Source organism: Gorilla gorilla, chromosome 2 (genome assembly GCF_029281585.2).
Source record: "Gorilla gorilla gorilla isolate KB3781 chromosome 2, NHGRI_mGorGor1-v2.1_pri, whole genome shotgun sequence".
Taxonomy (NCBI): Eukaryota; Metazoa; Chordata; class Mammalia; order Primates; family Hominidae; genus Gorilla; species Gorilla gorilla.
In genome coordinates this window covers 153,171,678-153,197,152 of record NC_086017.1, presented here as the reverse complement: position 1 = coordinate 153,197,152, position 25,475 = coordinate 153,171,678, and the positions used below count along the sequence as shown (strand labels likewise).

Genomic DNA, 25,475 nt, shown 5'->3' with positions numbered 1-25,475 from the left:
AATATAGTGAGACCCCCTCCCTACAAAAAATAAAAATAAAAAAAATACCTGGGCATGGTGGTGCACACCAATTGTTGCAGCTTACTGGAAAGCTGAGGCAGGAGGATAACTTGAGCCAGGAGTTTGAGGCTGCAGTGAGCTGTGATAGTGCCACTGCTCTCCAGGCTGAATGACAGAGCAAGATCCTGTCTCAAAACAAACAAACCAAAAACTTTTATTTTGGGCTATAGGTTAGCTTGTCCTGGGAAGTTGGACCCTGTATATATGGGATATACCATTGCTTCTAATTTAAGAGATTTATAAACCCACAAAAAATATGTATTATTTCTTATAGTAAGTTACCAGTTCGGTTCTTGTAGGAGGATCTGATGTAGGCTTGGGTGAAGAAGGTTTTTCCTAAAGCTAATTCAAGCAAAAAAAATTTTTTTACAGAAAGTCTATGCCATGAAAAAAAAGTTATATTAGCATCATATAGACAAACCACAATTATGTAACTGGATTTTTTTTTTCATTTTAGTTGGACATATTGAAGGTGATTAATTGTAACTGGAACCCCCTAAAGAATTATAGTGGAAAAAAAAATCTGTGGTGTCTAGACAATTCTAGTGGAAAACAAAAATATTTCAGTTACTCAATAAATTGAAATAATATTTGAGCCAAAATCTTGTGCCTGTGCCAAGATCTGGCATAAGTTTTTAGTTCTGTTTCTTAGCCACTTCTCTAGGTGATTGATCTCATTTAGTTAATTGAGGGAATTGCCAGAACCAAAATCCAGGCAACTTTAAAAATCGTTGTTTTTAATACACTGAGTCCCAGGAATCAGCTTCTGGACAGTGTCGAGCTCCTATTGCCAAGGAGCTATGAATTTAGGCCACGCACTTAGGAAAAACTGTTTAGACTTTACTTCTCTCAGCCTGGCTGGAATTTTGGTTGACTGAATCTTTATAATCTATTTAAAGGTGTCCTTTTGAGTCAAAAACATACACATATATATATACATATATATATATATATTTCTGCTGCTGAACTTAGCTGATTTGATGGAAGTAAGTTTTGTCTAAACATGTGGCTTTTATTTCTGGATATTACAACTATTGGAATTCTAGTGGAATCTTTTTAACTACTTTTAAAGCAAATTTCATTTTTACTACTTATAAGACAATCATTTCTAGATCTTCAACTTGTTTTAGTAGCTATGGCTGATTCATTCTCTCTCTCTTTTTCAGAATGACAGTAACTTTTATTTTTATTTATTTATTTATTTATTTTTAAGAGGGAGTCTCGCTCTGTCACCCAGGCTGGAGTGCAGTGGTGCGATCTTGGCTCACTGCAACCTCCGCCTCCCAGGTTCAAGTGATTCTCCTGCCTCAGCCTCCTAAGTAGCTGGGATTACAGATGCGCACCACCATACCTGGCTAATTTTTGTATTTTTAGTAGAGATGGGGTTTCACCATGTTGATCAGGCTGGTCTCAAACTCCTGGCCTCGTGATCCTCCTGCCTTGGCCTCCCAAAGTGCTGGGATTACAAGCGTGAGCCACTGCGCCTGGCAACAGTAGCTTTTAAAATTATAAAACAAGTGCATGCATGTTCATAAAATGTTTTTTTAAATAATAAAATGTATAAAACAAATGCTTCCTCCATGCTACTCATCAGTGCTAACCACTATTAAATTTGTAGTTTCTCTTGACAGACTTTTTGTGAATATATAAAAATATATGAAAAATATATGTATATGTAGTTTTTCAGGTAAATGTAATCGTGTTCTCTTATAATAGGACATTTTTCCATGGCAATACGTGCTTGTATTTTTAGGGACTATATAATATTCCATCATACACATGTACCAAAAGATGTTTAAACACTTAAATTGTTTGTAGGTCTTTGCTTTTCTCCACAATGCTCCAATCCCAGGACATGTAGAATTGTTCTTATCTGCCTAGTTTATTAGAGTATATTTCCACCAGAGGAATTGCTAGTCAGAGGGTATGCCCATTGTCAATCATGATGTCACAGAAGCCAGACATTAGCTTGCCACTTAGGCAACAGAGGGTAGTTGTTGAGATGGAAAAAAGCTTTAAAATGTGTAGAATTATTTTAAAATGTGCCTGTTTTGCCACATCCTTACCAACTCAGTGCATTATCAGACTTGCTAATTTTTTATCAGTCTAGTATGCGAAAAGGTTTCCTTTTTAAAAAAGTTAGTTGTTTGTTTTTTGGTTTTTTTTTTTTTTTGAGACAGAGTCTTGCTCTGTCACCCAGGCTGGAGTGCATTGGCGTGATCTTGGCTCACTGCAACCTCTGCCTCCTGGGTTCAAGCGATTCTCCTGCCTCAGCCCCCCAAGTAGGTGGGATTACAGGCACACGCCACCATGCCCAGCTGATTTTTGTATTTTTAGTAGAGACGGAGTTTCACCACGTTGGCCAAGCTGGTGTAGAACTCTTGACCTCGTGATCCACCCACCTTGGCCTCCCAAAGTGCTGGGATTACAGGTGTGAGCCACTGCGCCCGGCCCAAAAGTTAGTTTTTTAATTAATAAAATCAAGCATCTTTTCATGTGATGACTGGCATCTGTATTTCTTCATATACTGGATTTATTTTTATATGGGAATATTGCCTTTTTCTTATTGATTTATAAGAGTAGGTTAAATAAACGAAAATTTTTAAGAATGGTAATCAAATGACCTGTGCCTTGCACATTTGTTTACCAGCCTGACATTTGTCTTCTAAGTATATTAAGTCTTGCTATAGAGAAAGTTTTGATTTTTAAGTAGTCAGATCCATCAGTCTTTTCACTTAAGATATCTGAATTCTGTAACATGGTGAGGAGGGCCTTTCTCATTCCAGGATTATAAAAATATTATTATATTTTTTCTTCTAATACTTTTATAAAGTTTTAATTTTTATGTTTAAATATTTGATTTTTCTGAAATTTATTTTTGTTCAATGTGAAAAATTGAAATCTAAAATTTCTTTTATCCAAATGGATAGTCTCTTGTCTCAACATTATTGGTTTGAAATACTACCTTTATCATGTACAAAATTTTCATGTATAGGTAAAATTATTTCTGGACTGTAATTTTTGTTTTGTCAATTTCTTTTTCTTTTTCTCTTCTTTCTTCTTTTTTTTTTTTTTTTTTTTTTTGAGACAGAGTCTTGCTCTGTTGTTGCCCAGGCTGGAGTGCAGTGGCTCTATCTTGGCTGTCTGCAACCTCCACCTCCTCGGTTCAAGATTCTCATGCCTCAGCCCCCCAAGTAGCTGGGATTACAGGTGTGCACCACCATGCCTGGCTAATTTTTGTATTTTTAGTAGAGACAGGGTTTCGCCATGTTGGCCATGCTGGTTTTGAACTCCTGACCTCAGGTGATCTGCCCTGCTTGGCTTCCCAGAGTGCTGGGATTACAGGCATGAGCCACCGTGCCCGGCCACATTTTGTTTTAAGAAAATCAGTTGCGCAATTACAAGGTAGGGAAACTATTTGATAATACCAGTTCAGTCATGTTAAAAGCAAAATAAACAAAGGACCTGCTGTTTAAATTGATTTCAAACTCAGGATGAGTTATGATCTTGGTTGGAAAAATAATAAGGGTTGTAATTAAACTGTATTGCAGGAAGTTTGGCATCCAGATTAGGAAAGGTAATACTTTCAATCTTTGCTGATCAAACAGTTTTTATCATTTGTGCACCTGTTTTGTGCCAAGGACTAAACTAGATGCTAGGATACAAAGCTGAGAGACGTAGCCCATTTATAGTAGAATTACAAGTCAGTAATAACAGGTTTTATAAGAAGCCAGAAGAGGAATATCCAGAATTTAGACCACAGGGGATGGGACAGCTTTTAAGAAGAAGGAGATGCATAGAGCAGAGGCTTTGGAGGTGGAACTATCGGCTTCACTACTATGGGACCTTGTATTTAATCTCAATCTCAATTTCTTAATGTATAAAATAGGGTCACTAATAATCTATTTCACACTGTTGTCTGTCCTAAGCATCGATGAGGAAAAAATATACACACATACATACACACACATAAAATGTATATATATGTGTATACTTTTTTCCTCATTGATGCTTAGGACAACAGTGTGTATGTGTGCATATATATGTGTATATATATATATACACTTTATATGCGTATGTATATATGTACATACGTATATGTATGTATATGTAGGAAACCTCTGCAACACTCTGGGGACATAATAATTGCTCAGAAAATGGTGTGGAATCCATCCATTTTGAAGTGCTAGTAGGTAGGAGTTGGCTCAGTAGAGAAGGGCCTTCTCAGCAGAAGGAAAGGTGTATAACAAAGCCAGGTGGTTGAACTGGGGCCTCTCTGGAAATGTAAAGTATTTAATCTGGTTGGATTGTGGGGTACATGTGGAGGGAGCAGCTGAAGATGAAACTGTGAAAGGAGGCAGGGGTGGGATCTCCGCTGCGAGCTTTTGTGCCATGTTGAGGAGTCTGAGAGGCATTTAGGAAGTGTTGTGGAGTCCTTAAAAACCATAATTAGGGGAGTGTTCAGAACAGTTTTGCCATTTGAAAGACTGGTTTGTTATAGATGCACGGAGTGGCTAGGAAAGCTGTTAGAGGTAGGATATCTAGTAAGAGCCGTGGTGCTCAGCCCTGGCTGCACATTGGAACTGTCTGGAGAACATTTAATGGCCCGATGCCCAGGTTCACCCCAGATCAATTATATCAGCAGCTCTAGGATTGGAACCTAGGAATTGGTATTGTTCATTGTTCCCCAGGTGATTCTACTGGACAGCCAGTATTGTGAATCACTGAGTTAGAGGGTAACTGTATTCAAACCAGATATGAAGTTGCAAATTAAACAAGTGCCAGCAGCATAAAGCAGGGGTCCCCAACCGGCCACCAGGTACCAGTCTGTGGCCTGTTAGGAGCTGGGCCACACAGCAGGAGGTGAGTGGCAGGCAGGCAAGCCAGTGAGTGAGCAAAGCTTCATCTGTATTTGCAGCCACTCCCCATCACTCGCATCACTGCCTGAGCTCCGCCTCCTGTCAGATCAGCAGCGGCATTAGATTATCATAGGAGTACAAACCCTATTGTGAACTGTGCATGTGAGGGATCTAGGTTGCACACTCCTTATGAGAATCTAATGCCTGATGAACTGTCACTATCTCCCATCACTCCCAGATGGGACTCTCTAGTAGCAGGAAAACAAGCCCAAGGCTTCCACTGATTCCACATTGTGATGATTTGTATAACTAATTCATTATATACTACAGTGTAATAATAATAGAAATAAAGTGCACAATAAATGTAATATTCTGGAATCATTGCAAAACCATACCTCCCTTCACCCCTGTCTGTGGAAAAACTGTCTTCCACGAAACCAGTTCCTGGTGCTAAAACGGTTGGGGACCACTAGCATAAAGGAACTAGAATAAGGAAATAACAAATATGCTGGTCAGTTGAATGAGGAGGGGATGGAGTGAAGATCTGAAGATCATTTCTAGATTAGATCACTGGGTGGATTCGATGATCGTATAAGAGGGCTCAGTCATATATCAAGAGTGAGAACAGGAAGGAGAAGCAGATTTGGGTACTAGGACTTGCTGAGTGGGTACAAGAAATAGAATTTGATTTTTATATGTGGAATTAGGGGGAAAATTAACTCTATAATGCCAAATGGGCAGAAAAACTGAAGGGAAAGGGCCAATGGAATAGTTGAAAATTCCGGAGACAGAGTAGATAATTGATGGGTGAGATCCCTGAAGAGGCAGAAAGTGCAGAGCAGAGATGAAAGAAGTCATTTAGGGCCAGGCGTGGTGGCTCACGCCTGTAATCCAGAACTTTGGGAGGCTGAGGCAGGCGATTACCCAAGGTCAGGAGTTCCAGATCAGCCTGGCCAACATGGTGAAACCCCATCTTTACTAAAACACAAAAATTAGCCAGGCATGATGGCAGGTGCCTGGAATTCCAGCTACCCAGGAGGCTGAGACGAGAGAACCACTTGAACCTGGGAAGCGGAGGTTGCAGTGAGCTAAGATTGTGCCACTGAACTCCAGCCTGGGCGACAGAGCAAGACTCTCAAAAAAAAAAAGAAAAAGAAAAAGAAGTCATTTAGGCTGGGTGCCGTGGCTCAAGCCTTTAATCCCAGCACTTTGGGAGGCTAAGGGGGAGAACTGCTTGAAGCCCAGGAGTTTGAGACCAGGCTGGGCAACATGGCAAGACCCCATCTCTACAAAATAAAAAAGTTAGCCAGGTGTGGTGATGCATGCCTGTGGTGTCAGCCACTTTGGAGGCTGAGGTGGGAGGATCACTTGAGCCCCGGAGTTTGAGGCTGTAGTGACCTGTGATTGCATCACTGTCCTCTAGCCTGGGTGTCAGAGCGAGACCCCCATCTCAAAAAAAAAAAAAAAAATAGTAAGGGGATTAAAGAGTGTGGTCAAGTTTTGGAAGATGGGGGTCATCTGAGGAAGGCAACTAAGAAGGAAATGTCTTTGTTGTCCTACCCTTAAATGTTGCTTGTCCCCAGGGTTTTAGTGTTGGCCTTCTTTCACATACTTCTTGGATGATCTCCTTTGATATATTTTGTTATACTGTTATCTTCTAAGAGAAACATTGATAAGCTGAAGTTTGTTGGGGGAATTAAGTAGTTGATGTTATAGTTCAGAAAATAATAGGTTGGCTTTTCCTTTTGGGGGGAATTTTCTTGGTAGCAGTTTGCTATGTTAATTTGAAATTTAAAATACTGAAATCACTTGAAAACACGGTACAGATCCCACTGTTTCTAGTATTAATAACAAGTTAGCACCATGTTTTTTCTCTAGTTATAAAACCCTAAAGCATTACCAATTTGACAGTTTGAAAATATGTTAGCTTTTAGTCTCAGTGTTTTATACTCTAAAGAAATCTGAATAGTTATTTTACTTTCCATGTTATGTTTCATCATCAAGTATATTATTTGTTCTGTCATGTCTATTAAAGATCTCTTTCTCAATTCTGATATAAACTGTGATTTGCGTTACATATTCTCTAAAAATTTTTTCCTCTAAAAGACTAACTGAAAGTTTCGTAGTTAATTGTCAAATTGGAACTATTTATTTTATAGAGTTTCAGTAAAATATAAATAAGATTAGTTATGCAGCAAAATTAACTGTATTCCTTACAACAAAGCAGTCATTAGTATGACTTTTCAGTAAGGTGTATTTTGTTCATAATATGCTTCCTAAGATAATTATAAATTACCTCAACATAATGAATTAGGACCATGGGTGTGTGTATAGCTAGAAAATGGCCTTCGTATGGCAGAATACTAACTTAATGTTTTGATATCATTTCAGGCAACATTTCATTTGTTGCATTTCCAGTTTCCAATACCAACTCACCTACGAAGATTTTACCAAAAACCTTAGGACCAATAAATGTGAATGTTGGACCCCAAATGGTAAGAAAATTATCAAATCTTAGAATCGAAACTTTGTTTAGCCAAGACTAATTTAAAGGATAATCGTATTAAATATATTTGATCAGATATTCCAGTTAAACCAGGCGCGGTAGGTGGCTCATGCCTGTAATCCCAACACTTTGGGAGGCCGAGGCAGGTGGATCACTTGAGCCCAGGAGTTCAAGACCAGCCTGGGCAACATGGTGAAACCCTGTCTCTACAAAAAACAGCTGGGCACTGTGGCGCATGCCTGAAGTCCCAGCTACTTGGAGGACTGAGGCGGGAGGATTGCTTGAGCCCAAGAGGTCAAGGCCACAGTGAGCCGTGTTTGCACCACTGCACTCCTGCCTGGGTGATAAAGCAAGACCCTGTCTCAAAAAGAAAAAGAAAAAATTATAGTTAATTTCAGTTATCTGAGTCACTTTTAAGAAACGTTCTGTTTTTATCTGAATGTATCTGGTCAAGTTTTGAGCTTGAGAAACATTGTGTGCTCTTTAATATTTAATTTTCACATATTTGAATCTGGATTCTGGATGTGTAGTATTAAGTCTTTTGCTCTCTATGTGAGGTTTCTCTTGTATTTAGTTGTTTAAATTGATTTGAAATGTGTTATGCTTTATGTCTTCCTCCTTTTTTCTTTTTCTTATAAAATAACCTTTACTACTCTAAACTATGTATTCTCACATAAATGGAATCTGTGACCCAACAGTTAATTTACATCTGGAGCTATTAATTTAAAACTCCTTTCATTAAGGACTTTTGGGGAAAAAACAATATACCAATTTATTTTAATCTGTAGCAGTAGAAATAATGAATGAAAAATGGAAAACAACTGTTTCTCTAAAGACATTCATTAATTATGCTAGAGCATGAAGTGTGTAACACTTTCAGAAGACTTATTTGTAAGCAAGGTTGCATTCCACTACTCTGAAACTATGTCTAAATGGCCTCACCCACCATTAGTAAAAGTACTCAAACATTTAAGCAATAACTCTTCATTGCCGGTGTTTTCATCTTTTCATCTATAGAGCAATAAGGATAAATTTTACCCATAATGTACAACAGCACTGTGGACTATGTTAAATGCAAAGTTATTTAGACAAAGATATCTTTTAACATACCTAATGGTTTCAAAAGTCTCTAAGACTTCAGGACACATTCTAGACATGATATTTTCCTTGGTTAGTTGAGGACTGTTTATCATCTGCAGAAATCAAGCTAAAGATACAACACAATTTACTGTAACTATGTGAAGAATGTAGTCTAGCTCCAAACCTCATAGAGATTTAAGCTCAAATAAGAGCCTTCATTTCAAGGTAGCTCAGGTTATATTTTCAGACATTTGCTAAGCATTTGCCCCTCCTCAGCCACTACTATAGGTGCAAATGAGATAAATCACCTGACTTTAAAATCTGCATTTTGAAATGTGATTATATAAGCACCAAAATTAAACATACTCAAATTTTTATGAGTCTTGCCCTTACAGTACTCTTCTGTTTTGAGAGATTATTTTCTATTATTTTTTGTTTAATGCTGCTATACCCCAATTTGAATTTCTCCTTTGGAAGCATGTATAATTTTTCTCCCATTGTCAGTTTGAACTAATGTGCATTTTGGCCCTTACACAGTCCAGTTCTGTTAATAGTAAGTAGTGATGTGTGCTACTAACTCAGTTACTATAAATCTCAGGATCAGCAAAACAAAGGTCACAAGAAGGAGAGGCGATTTGGAACTCTACCTTCAACTAGGCCATCCTAAGTACTTAATTTGTCCCCCTACTTCTGAGGTCCTTTTTTCAGTTCTGAGTTCTTGGGCAGGAATCAGAATTTTGTTTTTGGTTTCCTAATTGTTGTAAGACTCCATTGCTGTCTCTTGAATGTGTCCCTCCAAAATTCATGTTGAAGCTTAATCCCTATTGTGGTGCTATTAAGGGGTAGAGCCTTTGGGGAAGTGATTAAGCTATGAGGGCTTCATTCTCATGGAGGGGATTAGTGACCTTATAAAAGAAGTTGAGGCTGGGTGTGGTGTCTCACGCCTGTAATCCCAGCACTTTGGGAGGCCAAGGCGGGCGGGTCACGAGATCAAGAGACTGAGACCATCCTGGTCAACGTGGTGAAACCCATCTCTACTAAAAATACAAAAATTGCCGGCTGTGGTGGCTGATGTCTGTAATCCCAGCACTTTGGGAGGCCAAGGTGGGTGGATCACGAGGTCAGGAGATTGAGACCATCCTGGTTAACACAGTGAAACTCCATCTCTACTAAAAATACAAAAATTGCCGGGTGTGGTGGCTCATGTCTGTAATCCCAGCACTTTGGGAGGCCAAGGTGGGTGGATCACAAGGTCAGGAGATCGAGACCATCCTGGCTAACACAGTGAAACCCCATCTCTACTAAAATACAAAAAATTAGCCAAGCATGGTGACACACATGTAGTCCCAGATACTCAGGAGGCTGAGGTAGGAGAATTGCTTGAACCCGGGAGGAAGAGGTTGTAGTGAGCAGAGATCGCGCCACTGTACTCCAGCCTGGGCGACAGAGCAAGACTCCATCTAAAAAAAAAAAAAGTCGAAGGGAGCTCTTTGCCCCCTTCTGCCCCACTTCCTGTAGTGAAGACACTACAAGAAGGTACCATCTATGAAGCAGAGAGTGAGCCTTCTGAATTTGCTGGTGTCTTGATCCTGGACTTCCCAGCCACCAGAACTATAAGAAATACATTTCTATCATTTATAAATTACCTATGCTAAGGTATTTTGTTATAGCAGACTAAGACAAAAATTAGTGCCAAGAACTGGGGTGTGGCCATAACAAACACCTAAAACTGTAGAAGTGGCTTTGGAACTGGATAATGGGCAGAGGCTGGAAGAGTTCAGAGGAACAGGCTGGAAAAAGCCTCCTGAGATGAATGGACCATTAAGGGTGATTCTGGTGAGGAATCAGAAGAGGAGAGCTATAGAGAAAGCCTCACTTTTCTTAGAGATTACCTCTGTGGTCATGAACAGAATGTTGGCACGAATATGGATGGTAAAGGCCATTATAATGAGGTCTCAGATAGGAGTGAGGGACATGTTATTGGAAACTGGAGGAAAAGCCATCCTTGTTACCGAGTAGCAAAAGGCTCTGCCCAGTGGCTCATTCCTGTAATCCCAACATTTTGTGAGGCCAAGGCAGAAGGATTTCCTGAGCCCAGGAGTTCAAGACCAGCCTGGGCAACATAGTGAGACCTCATCTTTACTAAAAAAAAAAAAAAAAAAAAAAACTAAAAATAAAAAATTAGCTAGGCCAGGTGCAGTGGCTTATACCTGTAATCCCAGCACTTTGGGAGGCCGAGGCTGGCAAATCACTTGAGGTCAGGAGTTCGAGAACAGCCTGGCCCACATAGTGAAACCCTGTCTGTACTAAAAATACAAAAATTAGCCGGACATGGTGGCGGGTGCCTGTAATCCCAGCTACTTGGGAGGCTGAGGCAGGAAGATCACTCGAATCTGGGAGGCTGAGGTTGCAGTGAGCAGAGATTGCACCACTGCACTCCAGCCTGGGCAACAGAGCAAGACTTTGTCTCAGAAAAAAAAAAAAAAAAAAAACAGGCATGGTGGCACCTAGTCACTCAGGAGACTAAGGAGAGAGGATCACTTGGGCCCAAGAGTCCAAGGCTGTAGTGACCCTGACAGAGTAAGACTCTATCTCAAAAAAATAAAACAACCAAACAACAACCAAAAAAGTGGCAAGGGACTTCACTGAATTGTTTTCCTGTTTTAATGTTTTGTGGAAGGAGGAATTTAGAAGCAGTTAAATTGGATATTTGGTCAAAGAAATCTCTAAGCAAAGTGTTTAGGGATCAACATGGCTTCTCTTGGATGTTTATAGTAAAATGTGAGAAGAGAGAAATGAATTAAAGATATAATTTATAATCAGAAGTGAAGATTTGGGAAATTCTCAGCTTGGCCATGTAAAGAATAAAAAAGCATGTTCTGGAGAGAACACCAAAAGAGTGGCCTAGTCACCTTTTGATAAGGAGATTAGCGTGCGTGGGTGGAAGCTTGGTGTTGTTCATCAAAACGATGGAAGAATAAACCCATAGCATTTCAGTGATTACCGGTGCTGCTCCTCCCATCACAGGCCCAGAGTGCCAAGGCATGGGGGACAGAACTATCAAAAGAGGGGCTTCAGGCGCTAATGAAACCCTGGCAATCCCTTCCTGGCACTGTGTCAAGTCTGCTCCCCAAATTTTGGCACAGTGCTCCTTAGCCATTCCAGGTGTGGCTCCAGTAGGCCCAAGTATAGTGGCTGCTCCTCTAGAGGGCACAGGTGGTGAACCTTGGCAGTGTCTGAGTGATGCCATCTCCAGCGGGTGCAGAGTGTACAAGCTGCGGGGTATGATAACTTCCACCTAGATTTCAAAAGATGCCCTGGAGAGCCTTAGCAGATACTGGCAGAGAATTGCTACAGAGGTGAGGCCACCATTGGGAACCCTCACCAGGGCAAAGCTTAGTGGAGCTGAGGTGCGCGGGGTTGCTCCCTGAGGCCCTAGTCTAGTAGAGCTTCCAGCATGCAACTCCAGCCTGGGAGAGCCACATGCAGAAGACTCAAACTCTAACCCAGGAGAACTGCAGCATGGGCTGCCCCCAATAAAGTCATGGGGGTGGGGGCCCCTGGTACCCTGGGGGCCCAACTCCTGCTCCAGTGTGTCCAGAAGGCAGGATATCAAGTCGAAGATTATTCTGAAGCCTTAAAAGTTAATGTTTGCCCTGTTGGGTTTTGTATTGGTTGGGACCTATTATCCCTTTGTTCTTTTCTATTTTCTCCCTTTTGGAATGGGAATGCATGTTCTGTGCCTGTCCCATCATTGCATTTTGGAAACAGGTTGGATTTCACAGACTCACAGCTGGAGGGGAATTTGCCTCAGGATGAATTGCACCTTTGAGTCTTACCCATATCTGATTTTGGGAAGGAGTTAAGACTTGTGAGACTATTGGAATGAAATGAATGTATTTTGCCTGTGAAATAGACATGAATTTTAGAGGGCCAGGAACTGAATGCTGTTGTCTGAATGGGTTCCTCCAAAAATTCATGTTGAAACCTAATCCCTACTGTGGTGGTATTAAGAGGCGGGGCCTTTTGGGAAGTGATGAAGTCATGAGGGCTTCACCCTCATGAGTGGAATTAGTGCCCTTATAAAAGAGGTTCAAGGGAGCGCCCTGGACCCTTTCTGCTATTAGGATGCAACCAGAAGGCATCATCTTTGAAGCAGAGAATAAACCCTCACCAGGCACTGAATCTGCCGGCACTTTCATTTTGGACCTCTCAGCAACCTCCAGAACAGTGAGCAATAAATTTCTGTGGTTTGTAAATTACCCAGTTTTGTACTCCTTGCAGAAGACTTTAAAGAAAATTAATTAATTACCCAGTCTAAGGTGGTTTGTTATGGTAGCCTGAATGGACTAAGACACCCAGTTACAGCCATTTATGGCTTCTCCTCTAACTCCCTCATCTATGATTTTTTAAAAAGTTTTTGTTTAGTTAAAGAATTCTTGGATTAGGCTGGGCGCGGTGGCTCACGCCTGTAATCCCAGCACTTTGGGAGGCTCAGGCAGGCGGATCACGAGGTCTGGAGATCAAGACCATCCTGGCTAACAAGGTGAAACCCCGTCTCTACTAAAAGTACAAAAAATTAGCCGGGCGTGGTGGCGGGCGCCTGTAGTCCCAGCTACTCAGGAGGCTGAGGCAGGAGAATGGCGTGAACCCGGGAGGCGGAGCTTGCAGTGAGCTGGGATCACGCCACTGCACTCCAGCCTAGGCAACAGAGCCAGACTCCGTCTCAAAAAAAAAAAAAAAAAAAAAAGAATTCTTGCATTAAAAACTCACCCATTTGCTTCTTAGCCTTCTTTTTGTGCTTGCCCTTTGAACTTTACATGTCTTTTGGAAGCCAAATCTTAACGGTAGATAGAAATTTCAAAAGGCCCCATGAAAAGTTTTGTGTGGTTATGGAAACTAGTTAAGCAGTACCTATTTTAGTTTGAGATACTTGCCCTTTTCTTACAGGCTGTCTTATGGTTGTATGTTATAGATCTTAAGATTATTTATACAGTTGACCTTTGAACAATGCAAGGGATAAGGGCACAGCCCCTGTGCAGTCACAAATCCATGGGTAGCTTTTGACTCCCCCAAAATGTAACTATTAATACCTTATTATTGACTATAGAAGCCTTACTATAACATAAATAATCGGATAACACATTTTATGTTATATTAATGTTATTTCACATGTTAATATGTATTGTATACTGTATTCTTACAATAAAGTAACCTAGGGAAAAAATATTACAAAGAAAATCATTAGGAAAATACATTTATAATTCATTAAGTGGAAGTGGATTATCATAAAAGTCTTCATCCTCGACGTCTTCACGTTGAGTAGGCTGCGGAGGAGAAAGAGGGAGGAGTTGGTCTGGCTGTCTCAGGGGTGGCAGAAGTGGAAGAAAATCCATGTATAAGTGGACCTGCCCAGTTCAAGCCCATGTTGTTCAAGGGTCAACTGTATAAGATAATCTCATGGCTGTCTTATTTTAGAAGAGTAAAAACTGCATGCTTCTTATAGTGAAAACCAAAATTCCATCAAATAGTGAAATCTCTTAATATACCACTTTAAAATTTTGTAATTTTTTTTCCCTTTAGAATACATATGTTCTCTTGGCTTTTTTTAACTGTAGATGGCAGTAGCACATAAAATATGTTGATTGAGGGCAGGAAAATGTTCAGAGTAATGTTCAATTGCTATGTGATTTTCCCAGAGTAACTAATTCTATTGTCAGAGAAACCACATGATAACATTTAAGTTAAGGATGTCTGGATTTTTGGTAGGAGGACTCTGAAATTTAAAACTCCATTAGCATATCAAGTGAATATTAAAAGTATATTTTTACCTCCAACTTTAATACTTCAAAATTTTTTTTCTTTTTTGACAGAGTCTTGCTCTGTCACCTAGGCTGGAGAGTGTAGTGGCACGATCTCAGCTCACTGCAGCCTCCGCTTCCCAGGTTCAAGCGATTCTTCTGCCTTAGCCTCCTGAGTAGCTGGGATTACCGGCGTGCACCGCAACACCCAGCTGATTTTTTTTGTATTTTTGGTAGATATGGGGTTTCACCATGTTGGCCAGGCTGGTCTCGAACTCCTTACCTCAAATGATCCACCTGCCTTAGGCTCCCAAAGTGTGGAGATTATAGGAGTGAGCCACTGTGCCTGGCCTGGGATTTCAAAATTAAGGTTCAGGGTTAGAAAGCATGACCGGCTCATCACCCTGTAAACCAATTTTCTTATATTCTGTGGCTGTTCAAGTCTTACCGACTTTCCTTCTGTTTTATTTCTTACGTTTCACTCTCATTATCCTAGTTTAGGAACTTACTGTATCTCACATACTCTTAGGCCTTATCTTTCCTATTCAGGTGCGTCATCTCTCCAATTTGTTCATGTAGGAAATGTTTATTAAGGAATTGCTATGTACCGGGCCCTGTGCTAAGAGAAAGGAGCAGAGTGTTGCTAATCACTCTCCGATCAGCCGTAGCTAACAATCTGACAAAGAGGGAGGGAAAAAAAGAAAATGTAAACTAGAATTCACTTTCAAAGTCATTTTCATAAAGATAGCCAGTTTTTCTCTATGTCCTCTTTCCCTTCCTCCTCTGTTTTTTTCCTTTCTTTCTCTCTTTTTTTTTTTTTTTTTTTTTTTGAGATGGAGTCTCACTCTGTCGCCCAGGCTGGAGTGCAGTGGCATGATCTCTGCTTCCTGTAACCTCTGCCTCCTGGGTTCAAGTGATTCTCCTGCCTCAGCCTTCCAGGTAGCTGGGATTATAGGTGCCCACCCCCACGCCCAGCTAATTTTTGTATTTTTAGGAGAGTTAGGGTTTCACCATATTGGCCAGGCTGATCTTGAACTCCTGACCTCAAATGATCCGCCTGCCTTTGCCTCTCAAAGTGCTAGGATTACAGGCATGAGCCACCATGCCCAGCTCCTTTTTTTTTCTACAAAGTCCTGTAAATCAGCAAAACCAAGCATGTAGGCTGCTAATACCATGTAGAAATACTGCAGTAGTAATACAATCTGTTTCAAGGGTAAATTGGAATGCTTAGAATAGCTTTGTAGACACTGCTGTTCAAGGAATAGGGTTGACCAGAGGCTAATCAAATAACTCACATTTTTCTTTATAAGTTGTCCATCCAAGGTCAGCATGATAGAGAATGTGATGTAGTGATTGGTGGAAACTATGCTGTATTTTTTTAGTGAATTTTATATAAACCTTTTAGCATATCAATAAATGAAGTTACTTTTTCCCCTATTATTTTAAAAGTTGAGTATTTTATCCCAGTTAGTAAATATTTATTATACCTTTGCTATGAGCATCCCCTACCACTGTGTTAAACCCTGCAGAGGACATAGTTTAGCAAGGTACTCGCCACCCCTAAAGATCCTGCACTGAAATGGGGGATGCACTGAAAGTGGGGATGTGGGACCAGACGTGTGGAGTGGGAAGTGCAAGCATACTTGGAATGCAAGGCAGAATTTGATGAGAGGTACAGACACATTGTCTATTTTTATGTTTTCTCATGAGGCAAACTTCTGAGTGCCTTATTTAATACCCTTGGTGTATTGTACATAATCAGAACTCTCCAGACATCTGTCAGTATTATTAACTTTTGTTTTTATTTTTTTAAACTATGGAATGAACGGATTGAAACTATTTCATAAACATTTCTAAGTACTAACATCTTCCTAGCCCCAAACTAACATAGTCAAACATAAACAGACTCTAACTAAGGTTCTTAAATACTTGGTAAATGAATAAATGTTGACTAGACTTTAATAACTAGGTCTGAACTATTTTTATGCTTCAGAGGTTATTGTTTGACTCTTTCCTTCAAATGCAAATAAAGAGCTTGAAATGCTTATTAATCCTTCCCTTCAGTTATGTATGGAGCAAGTTAGCAATGAACTTAATGATTCACCCTGGCTGCAGAAACATGTTTCATTTGGTCAGGGAGATAAAAATTAATTAGCATTTTGTCTTTCATAAGGCAGTAGAAATAGAACTATTTCTCTTGTTTGAGGACTTATTAACAATTACTTGTAGTCCCTGTAGATATTTTTCTCTCTCAGTTGGGACTTAAAACTACTATCATGAACACTTTCAAAACTTTACAAAAATAGAACTATATACCCAGCAGTTGCTTCAACAATTATCCAAATAGGGGCCAGTCATGTTTCATTAATATCCCCATTCACCGGAGCATGCCTCTTCCCCTTTTTTTACATGAAAATACTTCTAAAGCTATTGCTAGGCTGCTAGTTTTTTTGTATTAATTATTATAAATGTCTTTGGGAAAAACATGTTTTGTTTTGTAACCAGTGAAAATTTTAAGACCTGGTAACACATATAAGGTACCTTTCTAAAAAAGTCTTTAGGGGTTCCATTAATCCCCTTTCTGGAGTCTAGCCTTAGGAAATAGAAATTAAGGGCAAGATCTTTGTACAAAAATGTTTATCACAGCATTCTTTATAACAGTGAATAATTAAAAATGCATATATATCTAATAGAGAATAATAAATCCACATGGTAGAATGTTTTATGGTCTTTAAACTGTCTTCAAAGAGTATTTAATAACTTGAATACTCTTTTTTTTTTTTGAAATGGAGTTTTGCTCTTTTTGCCCAGGCTGGAGTGCAATGGCGTGATCTCAGCTCACTGCAACTTCCACCTTCCAGGTTCAAGAGATTCTCCTGCCTCAGCCTCCCATGTAGCTGGGATTACAGGCACACGCCACCATACCTGGCTAATTTTGTATTTTTAGTAGAGATAGGTTTTCACCATGTTGGCCAGGCTGGTCTTGAACTCCTGACCTCAGGTGATCCTCCCACCTCGGCCTCCCAAATGCTGGGTTTACAGGCACGAGCCACCACTCCCGGTCCAATACTCTTTTAAAAAAGGATAAAATTGCATCTATATAATAATCCAAGCTGGATAGTATCTTTGTGTATACTGTATGATGGACTGTGGAAGTGTGATTTGCTGTTGGCCTGGTTCTAGTAAATCAAGCTGTACTGCAATTCATTTCCTCAGTTTCAAAGAAAGCTTTTCATTTTTCTGATTTTTAAAGCATTATCAGTTCTCTACTTAATCCTTCCAAATTGCCATTTATTTGCTGAAACCTGCATTGTGACCTCATGTCAGTATTCAGGATACTTGTGCTTTAAGATCCTAGGATATAAGTAAATCAAAGGCATTGCTTATATTTTTAGATGACTGACATTAAGTGCCTTTTAGGCAGCAAGGTTTCCTCATATGTAGGTTAGCAATCAATGTTATTTTCTGCCTGTAGGCTTTTCTTAATAATTAAGAATATTATATTCTTTGTTCCTAACTTTACAGATTATAAGCACACCACAGAGACTAACCAGTTCAGGAAGTGTTCTGATTGGGAGTCCATATACCCCTGCACCAGCAATGGTTACTCAGACACACATAGCAGAAGCTACTGGCTGGGTCCCTGGGTAAGAGTGTTGCAAGTTACTATTTTTAAAACCTTAAAAAAAAAGTTTAGACATTTTTTTCTTACTATCTTGTCTTCTGTTCTTGTTTTAGTTTAGTTCTTAAAAACAAATGTTTTTCCTTTAAAATCACCTATTTTATTTCACTTTATATCTTAGATATAAATAATCTCTGGAATAACTTTTTAAACAGAAAAAAACAGTACAGTAACTCATAACTAAACCCTGTGACTTTTTAAACTCTGGAATAGGACTACTTTTATTATTATAACATTTAACTGCTTTGGAGATATAAAAACTATATTTTTATATATTTTTAACTCACACAGAAAAGGAGTTAAATAGTAAGTGTTGGCTATACCCAGAAGTTTCCCTATGAATTACTTCCATAAAAACCAGAAAAGGGTAGGAAAAGAGGCCAAATAAATTTTTTATTAAATTTCCTCTTCTTTTTAAACGCTGAACAATTGAATCAATATCCCTTCTGTTACTAATTTGTCACTTTTAGTACAAACTTCTATATGTTTCATCTTTGCCTGTAAAATACTTATACCTTTCTCCACTCTTTATCATTTTAGCACCTCATACTTCCATAAAGAAAAATAAATAAGATAAATTACTCAAAACCTCATTTTGTTACCTTAGACATTTTGTTACTTTAGAAGTTATTTACATGGTGGAATACTGCATTGGTGATTCTGTCATATGTGAGTTTGAGCAAGCAGATGGTAAATCTTAGTTCAGTAAGAATCTCCTTGCTTCAAGGATATTAAGTGAATTAATAATCCTGGCAAAGTGCTTTAATATGCATACATATTAATATACATAAATATATGCCTACACACATGTACAAACACAAATACATTAAAGACAGAAGAGTTTTGTATATGCATACTTTTCCATTATCAAATGAGCTGAAATGACAGAATTACCTGGAATCCTATGGGTGTTATTCAATCCTTATGAACATTCTTATGTAGATCTAAGGTTACCCTGGATTTCTCTTTAGCCTTGAAAGATTATAACGTGAAAGCCAAGCCTCTGCCAGCAGTGCTAGCCCACTTTGGAAATGACCAGGGTCTGGATGTTTTCAGCCCCATTTGTGCTTTATATTGGAGGTGGCAGGATTGTCTGGTGTTTTTATAGTCAGTATTTTGCAGAGTGAAGAAAATTTTTCTCTATCTTGTTTGCAAGTCTGCAGTGTTTTCCTCTCTAACTAGTCATTGAGCTCTTTTCAACTTATGATTATGTTGTGATACCTTGTTCACATGACAAAATTAAGATTCATTTTATGTACCTATCTTTGTATTTGTTAGTTTTAGTCTTTGAATATATTCAGTGTATAATTTTAGACAAGTTATAATAAAGTATTAATGAAATTAAATTGTATTTAAGTATGTATTGTTTTTATGCTATCTTTTTTCCTTTTCAGTGATAGAAAACGGGCTAGAAAATTTATAGACTCTGATTTTTCAGAAAGGTGAGTATAAGTCTAACTATTTTGTTTGGAAGATTTGGCTATATAGAGAGGCTGTTGGCATTGCCACTGCTCTGGTTTAATGTGATGTTTTTCTTCATGTAACTTTAACTTCTTTCAGTTCTTGCCATTATTTCATTCTGCATTGAGTGCCCCAGTTCACTCATAGTATCTGTATGGTTTCAGTAGAAATTACGCTGTGAGCAGATTGACTATTGGTAGTATGTCCTTTAGTCTCTCCCCTCTTTCCATCTGGGAAATGAAGAGTTCTATCAAAGTGAATACTCCACATTACCCTAACATGACCAGACTTCAACAATTTTTTCTTTTTTCTTTTTTTTTTTTTTGAGATGGAGTCTTGCTCTGTCACCCAGGCTGGAGTGCAGTGGCGTGATCTTGGCTCACTGCAACCTCTGCCTCCCGGGTTCAAGCAATTCTCCTGCCTCAGCCTCCCAAAGTGCTGGGATTACAGGCATGAGCCACCACACCCGGCTAAGTTTTTCTTAAAACATTTATAAATCATAATAAACTTGCTTGTTTCTTAAGCAATATGTTGGGCATAAGGAAAGTTCATGTTATCTTAGAATATTAGGACAGTGGCTTCTCCATTCTGGCTGTGCATCAGAATCACTTGTAGTCTGTTAAGTAAAAAATAAATGCCTGCCATGTCAGAAACTCCTACATTTTCTAATTTGCTATCTCTGATTTGCTGTGCCCTGAGAAACTAGATGGCCAAATATGTTAGAATTCAGTCTAAAATGAAAGTGACTAGGTTCTGAGTGAGAACCATGGGAATATGTATAAAGGATGTGTGTTTTCTTGCCCTGACACTAGTGCTGTTTCAGTTCCTTGGTGGCTTTTGTTGCTTGCTTCTTGGTCCTAATCATTTTCAACAGATACAATCACTTCTGAAGAGCTGCTGTATCATAGAAATGAAATGTTCTTTACTCTCTAACAGAAAGTCCTCTTTCCAACTCAAACTGGTCTTTACTGGTGTTTATTCTTCGAAAGGGCAACAGAACAAGTTCTTGCAGATGTATTTAGCAATGTTTAAGGCCTTAAAATGGAACTATTTGTCAGTTATGATTGGTGGCACCTCTGTACTGCAAACAGTACAAAAACCAAGATTCTCTTTATTCTCCTTTGTAAGTAAGAATTCTAAAGATCTATAAGTGAGAACACATAAAAGTGTTAGGTTAAATTTATAGTGTAGCCATTGGTTCAACTTTCTCTTTCTACATTTGGTTCAGTGGCTTTTTTTCCTAGCATTTTTTTTTATCATTTTAAAAAAAGTTTTGAATATAACTTTTGTGTAATGTATCCCCACCACCCTCTGTCAAACCACGAAGATTGCTACATGTATTTTTCTTTATTCCTTGTTCTAAATGAGTAAGATTTAGCACAGTGGTGTTTCATTTTTTTCTTTATGCTTTTTTTTCTTCTTTCTTTCTTTCCTTCCTTCCTTCCTTCTTTCTTTCTTTCTTTTCTTTCTTTTTTTTTTTTTTGAGATGGAGTCTTCCTCTGTCTCCCAAGCTGGAGTACAATGGCTTGATCTCAGCTCACTGCAACCTCCACCTTCTGGGTTCAAGCGATTCTCCTGTCTTAGCCTCCAGAGTAGCTGGGATTACAGACATGCACCACCATGCCCAGCAGGTTTTTGTCTTTGTGTAGAAACAGGGTTTCACCATGTTGGCCAGGCTAGTCTCAAACTCCTGACCTCAAGTGATCCTCCTGCCTTGGCCTCCCAAATTGCTGGGATTACAGGCATGATCCACCACGCCCAGCCTCTTTTGTTTTTAAGACAGGGTGTCACTCTGTTGCCCAGGCTGGAGTGCAGTAGCGCAATCTTGGCTCACTGCATCCTCTGCCTCCCAGGCTCAAGTGATTCTCCTGCCTCAGCCTCCCAAGTATCTGGGACTACAGGCGTGTGCCAGCTAATTTTTGTATTTGTAGTAGAGATGAGGTTTCACCATGTTGGCCAGGCTGGTCTTTAACTCCTTACCTCAAGTGATCCACCCACCTTGGCCTCCCAAAGTGCTGAGATTATAGGCATGAGCCACCACACCTGGCCTTTTCTTTATTTTTTTACTTTTTTGCTAATTAGGTCAAGGGTTAATTTTATAAACATGACTGAAATATTTTGTTGATTTAAATGTTCTGGTTGACTCTCTTTTTAACAAGAAATGAAACTTTTACTATATATTTTATATAACTCCTTATTAAAATGAAATACATTTATTACAATTTATACTTGAGATACAATACTATACATTTAAGTTGTATATTACTTTTGTAAACCATAAAAAAATTTATTGGGAAAATGTCGAAAGATGGTTTGTAGATTCTAGTCACGTGCCTGGAAAGAAAGAAAAATACTTTTTTATTATTTGGGTGTAATTCTTTTGAAACTTCAAAGGAAATAATTAATAAAATGTTAACATGCTTTTCAAACCATAGTATATTAGTGGGGTTTGTTTGTTTGTTTGTTTTTTGAAATGGAGTCTCACCCTGTTGCCCAGGCTGGAGTGCAGTGGTGTGATTTCGGCTCACTGCAACTTCCGCTTCCCGGGCTCAAGTGATTCTCCTGCTTCAGCCTCCCAAGTAGCTGGGATTACAGGCGTGTGCCACCATGCCCGGCTAATTTTTTGTATTTTCAGTAGAGACAGGGTTTCACCGTGTTAGCCCAGGATGGTTTTGATCTCCTGACCTTGCAATCTGCCCGCCTCAGCCTCCCAAAGAATTGGGATTACAGGCATGAGACACCGCGCCCAGCCCAGTCCATCTTAAATTGGAAGCTCTCTATTTAAATCTTAAATATATAGGGTTTATACATTTTTTTAGAACCTGAGCTCTTTCAAACACCAAGACCCTCTCTTTCCAAATAACATCAAAATTTGGCCACAGGATGTAAACACTCTATAAGTTCATAAACCAAACAAAGAAACCAGGAGGAAGCATTCTTTATCAAAGGAGCTAAATTAAGAAGCTAAAACCTAAATAAGAAAATAAAACCACAGACTGGGCACGGTGGCTCACACCTGTAATCTCAGCACTTTGAGAGGCTGAGGTTTTTTATGGTGAAACTTGTCTCTACTAAAAATACAAAAATTAGTTGGGCATGGTGGTGGGTGCCTGTAATCCCAGCTACTCAGGAGGCTGAGGCAAGAGAATCGCTTGAATCCGGGAGGCGGAGGCCGCAGTGAGCCGAGATCACACCACTGCACTCCATTTTGGGCAACAGGGTGAGACTCCAGCCTGGTCAACACAGCAAGACTCCGTCTCATGTTTACTCCCTACCTCTCTCATGCCCACTGCTAAGATCTTATTGAAATTTTAGTATAAAAAATAATTAAAGGGGCTGGGCATGGTGGCTCACGCCTGTAATCCCAGTGCTTTGGGAGGCCAGGGTGGCCATATCACTTGAGGTCAGGAGTTCAAGACCAGCCTGGCCAACCTGGTGAAACCCTGTCTCTACTGAAAATACAAAAATTAGTCGAGCATGGTGGCACATGCGTGTAATCCCAGCTATTCGGGAGGCTGAGGCACAAGAATTGCTTGAACCCAGGAGGCAGAGGTTGCAGTGAGCCGAGTTCGTGCCACTGCACTCCAGCCCCGGCGACTGAGCGAGACTCTGTCTCAATAATAATAATAATAATAATTAAAGTAAATCTGTAAAAGTGCTGTAAAAAATGATAGGGGTATAGATTTTCCAACTAGAAAATGAAAGCTAGTGTTATTATAATGAAAAGTGAAAGTAGAGAAATCTACATCGCATATTGCGTGGAAGAAGTCAGCATCAGAAATGGTAGCCATTGTACCCTACATTGTCACAGAGAGGCTCCAGGCTTAAAGTTGACCTGTGTAGAAAGCAAGAATGAATTGTTGGAGGAAGTAAGGAGGGCGATTGAATAAAGACTTTTAGCAGCTGGGCCAGCTGAACCATCCCAACCCTTCAAATCCCCTTGTACCTCTTATTCCCACCTCCATACACAGAGCAGTTGCCCCAAAAACATTTCTCCCCCAGGGCTGAAACTTGGAGAACTGATCCCAGGGAAACAACTGCCTGCTTCAGCTGGTTTAAGAATTTTAGTATGCCCCAGAACAGGTTTTCCTCATACTGGCATTTGTATTTGTGGGAAGAGAGAGAGACCAGACTGGCTGCCTGCTTGCCTGCTTAGCAGCAAATACAACCTGAAGTTAAGCTTGTTGCCAGCATGGCCCACTCACATCCACAGAAGTTGTGGTTAGCCCTCCACAAGTGGGGGAACTTTCTTAGGAAAACAAGCCTGCATACAAGAAGCTCATGTAAACTCTATATATTGAAAACTTGAATCCAACATTCGTGAACATGAAAGAACAGGACATTTTTGGAAAACTATGATGAAAGAAAAGGAACAAGATGAATAAACAAAAGTTATGACCCAAGAGGATGTAAGATAAAAAAGAACAATAAAATAAAGTTGTAATTATCACCCTTTGAGAGGTCTGAAGGTTCCTGAGAAGAGATAATATTCATGAAAGAAAAAGAAGATCCTATGGAAAAGAAGCAAAGAAGAAATCATTCTATGAAGTTTAAAACATGATTGCCGGCCGGGCGTGTTGGCTCACGCCTGTAATCCCAGCACTTTGGGAGGCTGAGGCAGGCGGATCAGTTCGAGACCATCCTGGCCCACATGGTGAAACCCTGTCTCTACTAAGAATACAAAATATAGCTGGGCATGGTGGCGCGTGCCTGTAACTACTCAGGAGGCTGAGGCAGGAGAATCGCTTGAACCTGGGAGGCAGAGGTTGCAGTGAGCCGAGATTGCACCACTGCACTCCAGCCTGGCGACAGAGTGAGACTCCATCTCAAAAAAAAAAAAAAAAAAAAAAGATTGCTAAAAACAGTTCTTCAAGATATTAAAACATGAAAACAGAATTTTTATTTTAATGAAATAACTTGGCAGCAGTCTAGTGTTGCTGCAGAGAATAGCTGGGATTGTCTTATTTGAAGATACCAGAAATCTACTGAGGCAGGAGAACTAGAGGGGCTAAAACTAGAGCAGGAAGAACCTCAGAAAGTTGAGGGACTTCCACAATAGCTTTTAGATATGGGGTCGTTTGCTGTTTGTGGGCAGGAGGCTGAGAATCTAGGGTTTTGTACAAAATAAAGGAGAAAAATGTTATGATCAGTTGATACAGAAAAAAGCACATGACTTGATTAAACTCTACTCATTATGGTAAGTGGCAAACTAGTAATAGAAGGGAACTTAGAATGTTAAAGACAATTGGCAAAAACCAACAGCAGGCCAGGCACGGTGGCTCACGCCTGGCATCCCAGCACTTTGGGAGGCCAACCCAGGCGATTCTCTTGCGCCCAAGAATTCGAGACTAGCCTGAGCAACATGGCAAAACACCATCTCTAGAAAAAATACAAAACTTAGCCAGGCATGGTGGTATACTCCTGTAGTCCCAGCTATATGGGAAGCTGAGGCAGGAGGATCACTGAGTATAGGAGGTCAAGGCTGCAATGAGCCAAGATCAGGCCCCTGCACTCCAGCCTGGGTGACAGAATGAGAAGAATGTCTTTTTCTTTTCTTTTTTTTTTTTTGAGACAGGGTCTTGCTCTGTCGTCCAGGCTGGTGTGCAGTGGCACAATCTTGGCCCACTGCAACCAGTGCCTCCTGAGTTTAAGTGATTCTCCTGCCTCAGCCTCCGGAGTAGCTGGGATTACAGGCACCTGCCATCATGCCCGGCGAATTTTTTTTTTTTTTTTTCTTTCTATTTTTAGTAGAGACTGGATTTCACCATGTTGGCCAGGCTGGTCTTGAACTCCTGACCTCAAGTGATCCACCCACCTCGGCCTCCCAAAGTGCTGGGATTACAGGCATGAACCACCACGCCCGGCCGAGAAGAATGTCTTTAAAACACACACACACGCACACACGCGCACACACACACACACGCCAGGCGCAGTGGCTCATGCTTGTAATCCCAACACTTTGGGAGGCTGAGGTGGGTGGATCGCCTGAGCTCAGGAGTTCGACACCAGCCTGGGCAACATGGTGA

At 39.9% G+C, this 25,475-nt stretch overlaps 1 protein-coding gene across 21 annotated transcripts in view; it reads left to right on the top strand.

Annotated features, from left to right (window-relative positions):
• The window catches only part of TFDP2 (transcription factor Dp-2), a 194,010-nt gene that overhangs the window by 133,159 nt on the left and 35,376 nt on the right, over positions 1–25,475 (top strand). For all 21 annotated transcript variants that reach the window (XM_019024018.4, XM_019024017.4, XM_055383127.2 and 18 more), the window contains 3 exons: positions 7,311–7,414; positions 17,832–17,953; positions 19,383–19,430. In XM_019024018.4, coding sequence (XP_018879563.1) covers positions 7,311–7,414; positions 17,832–17,953; positions 19,383–19,430 — 274 coding nt within the window. The remainder of the gene's footprint in view (positions 1–7,310; positions 7,415–17,831; positions 17,954–19,382; positions 19,431–25,475) is intronic.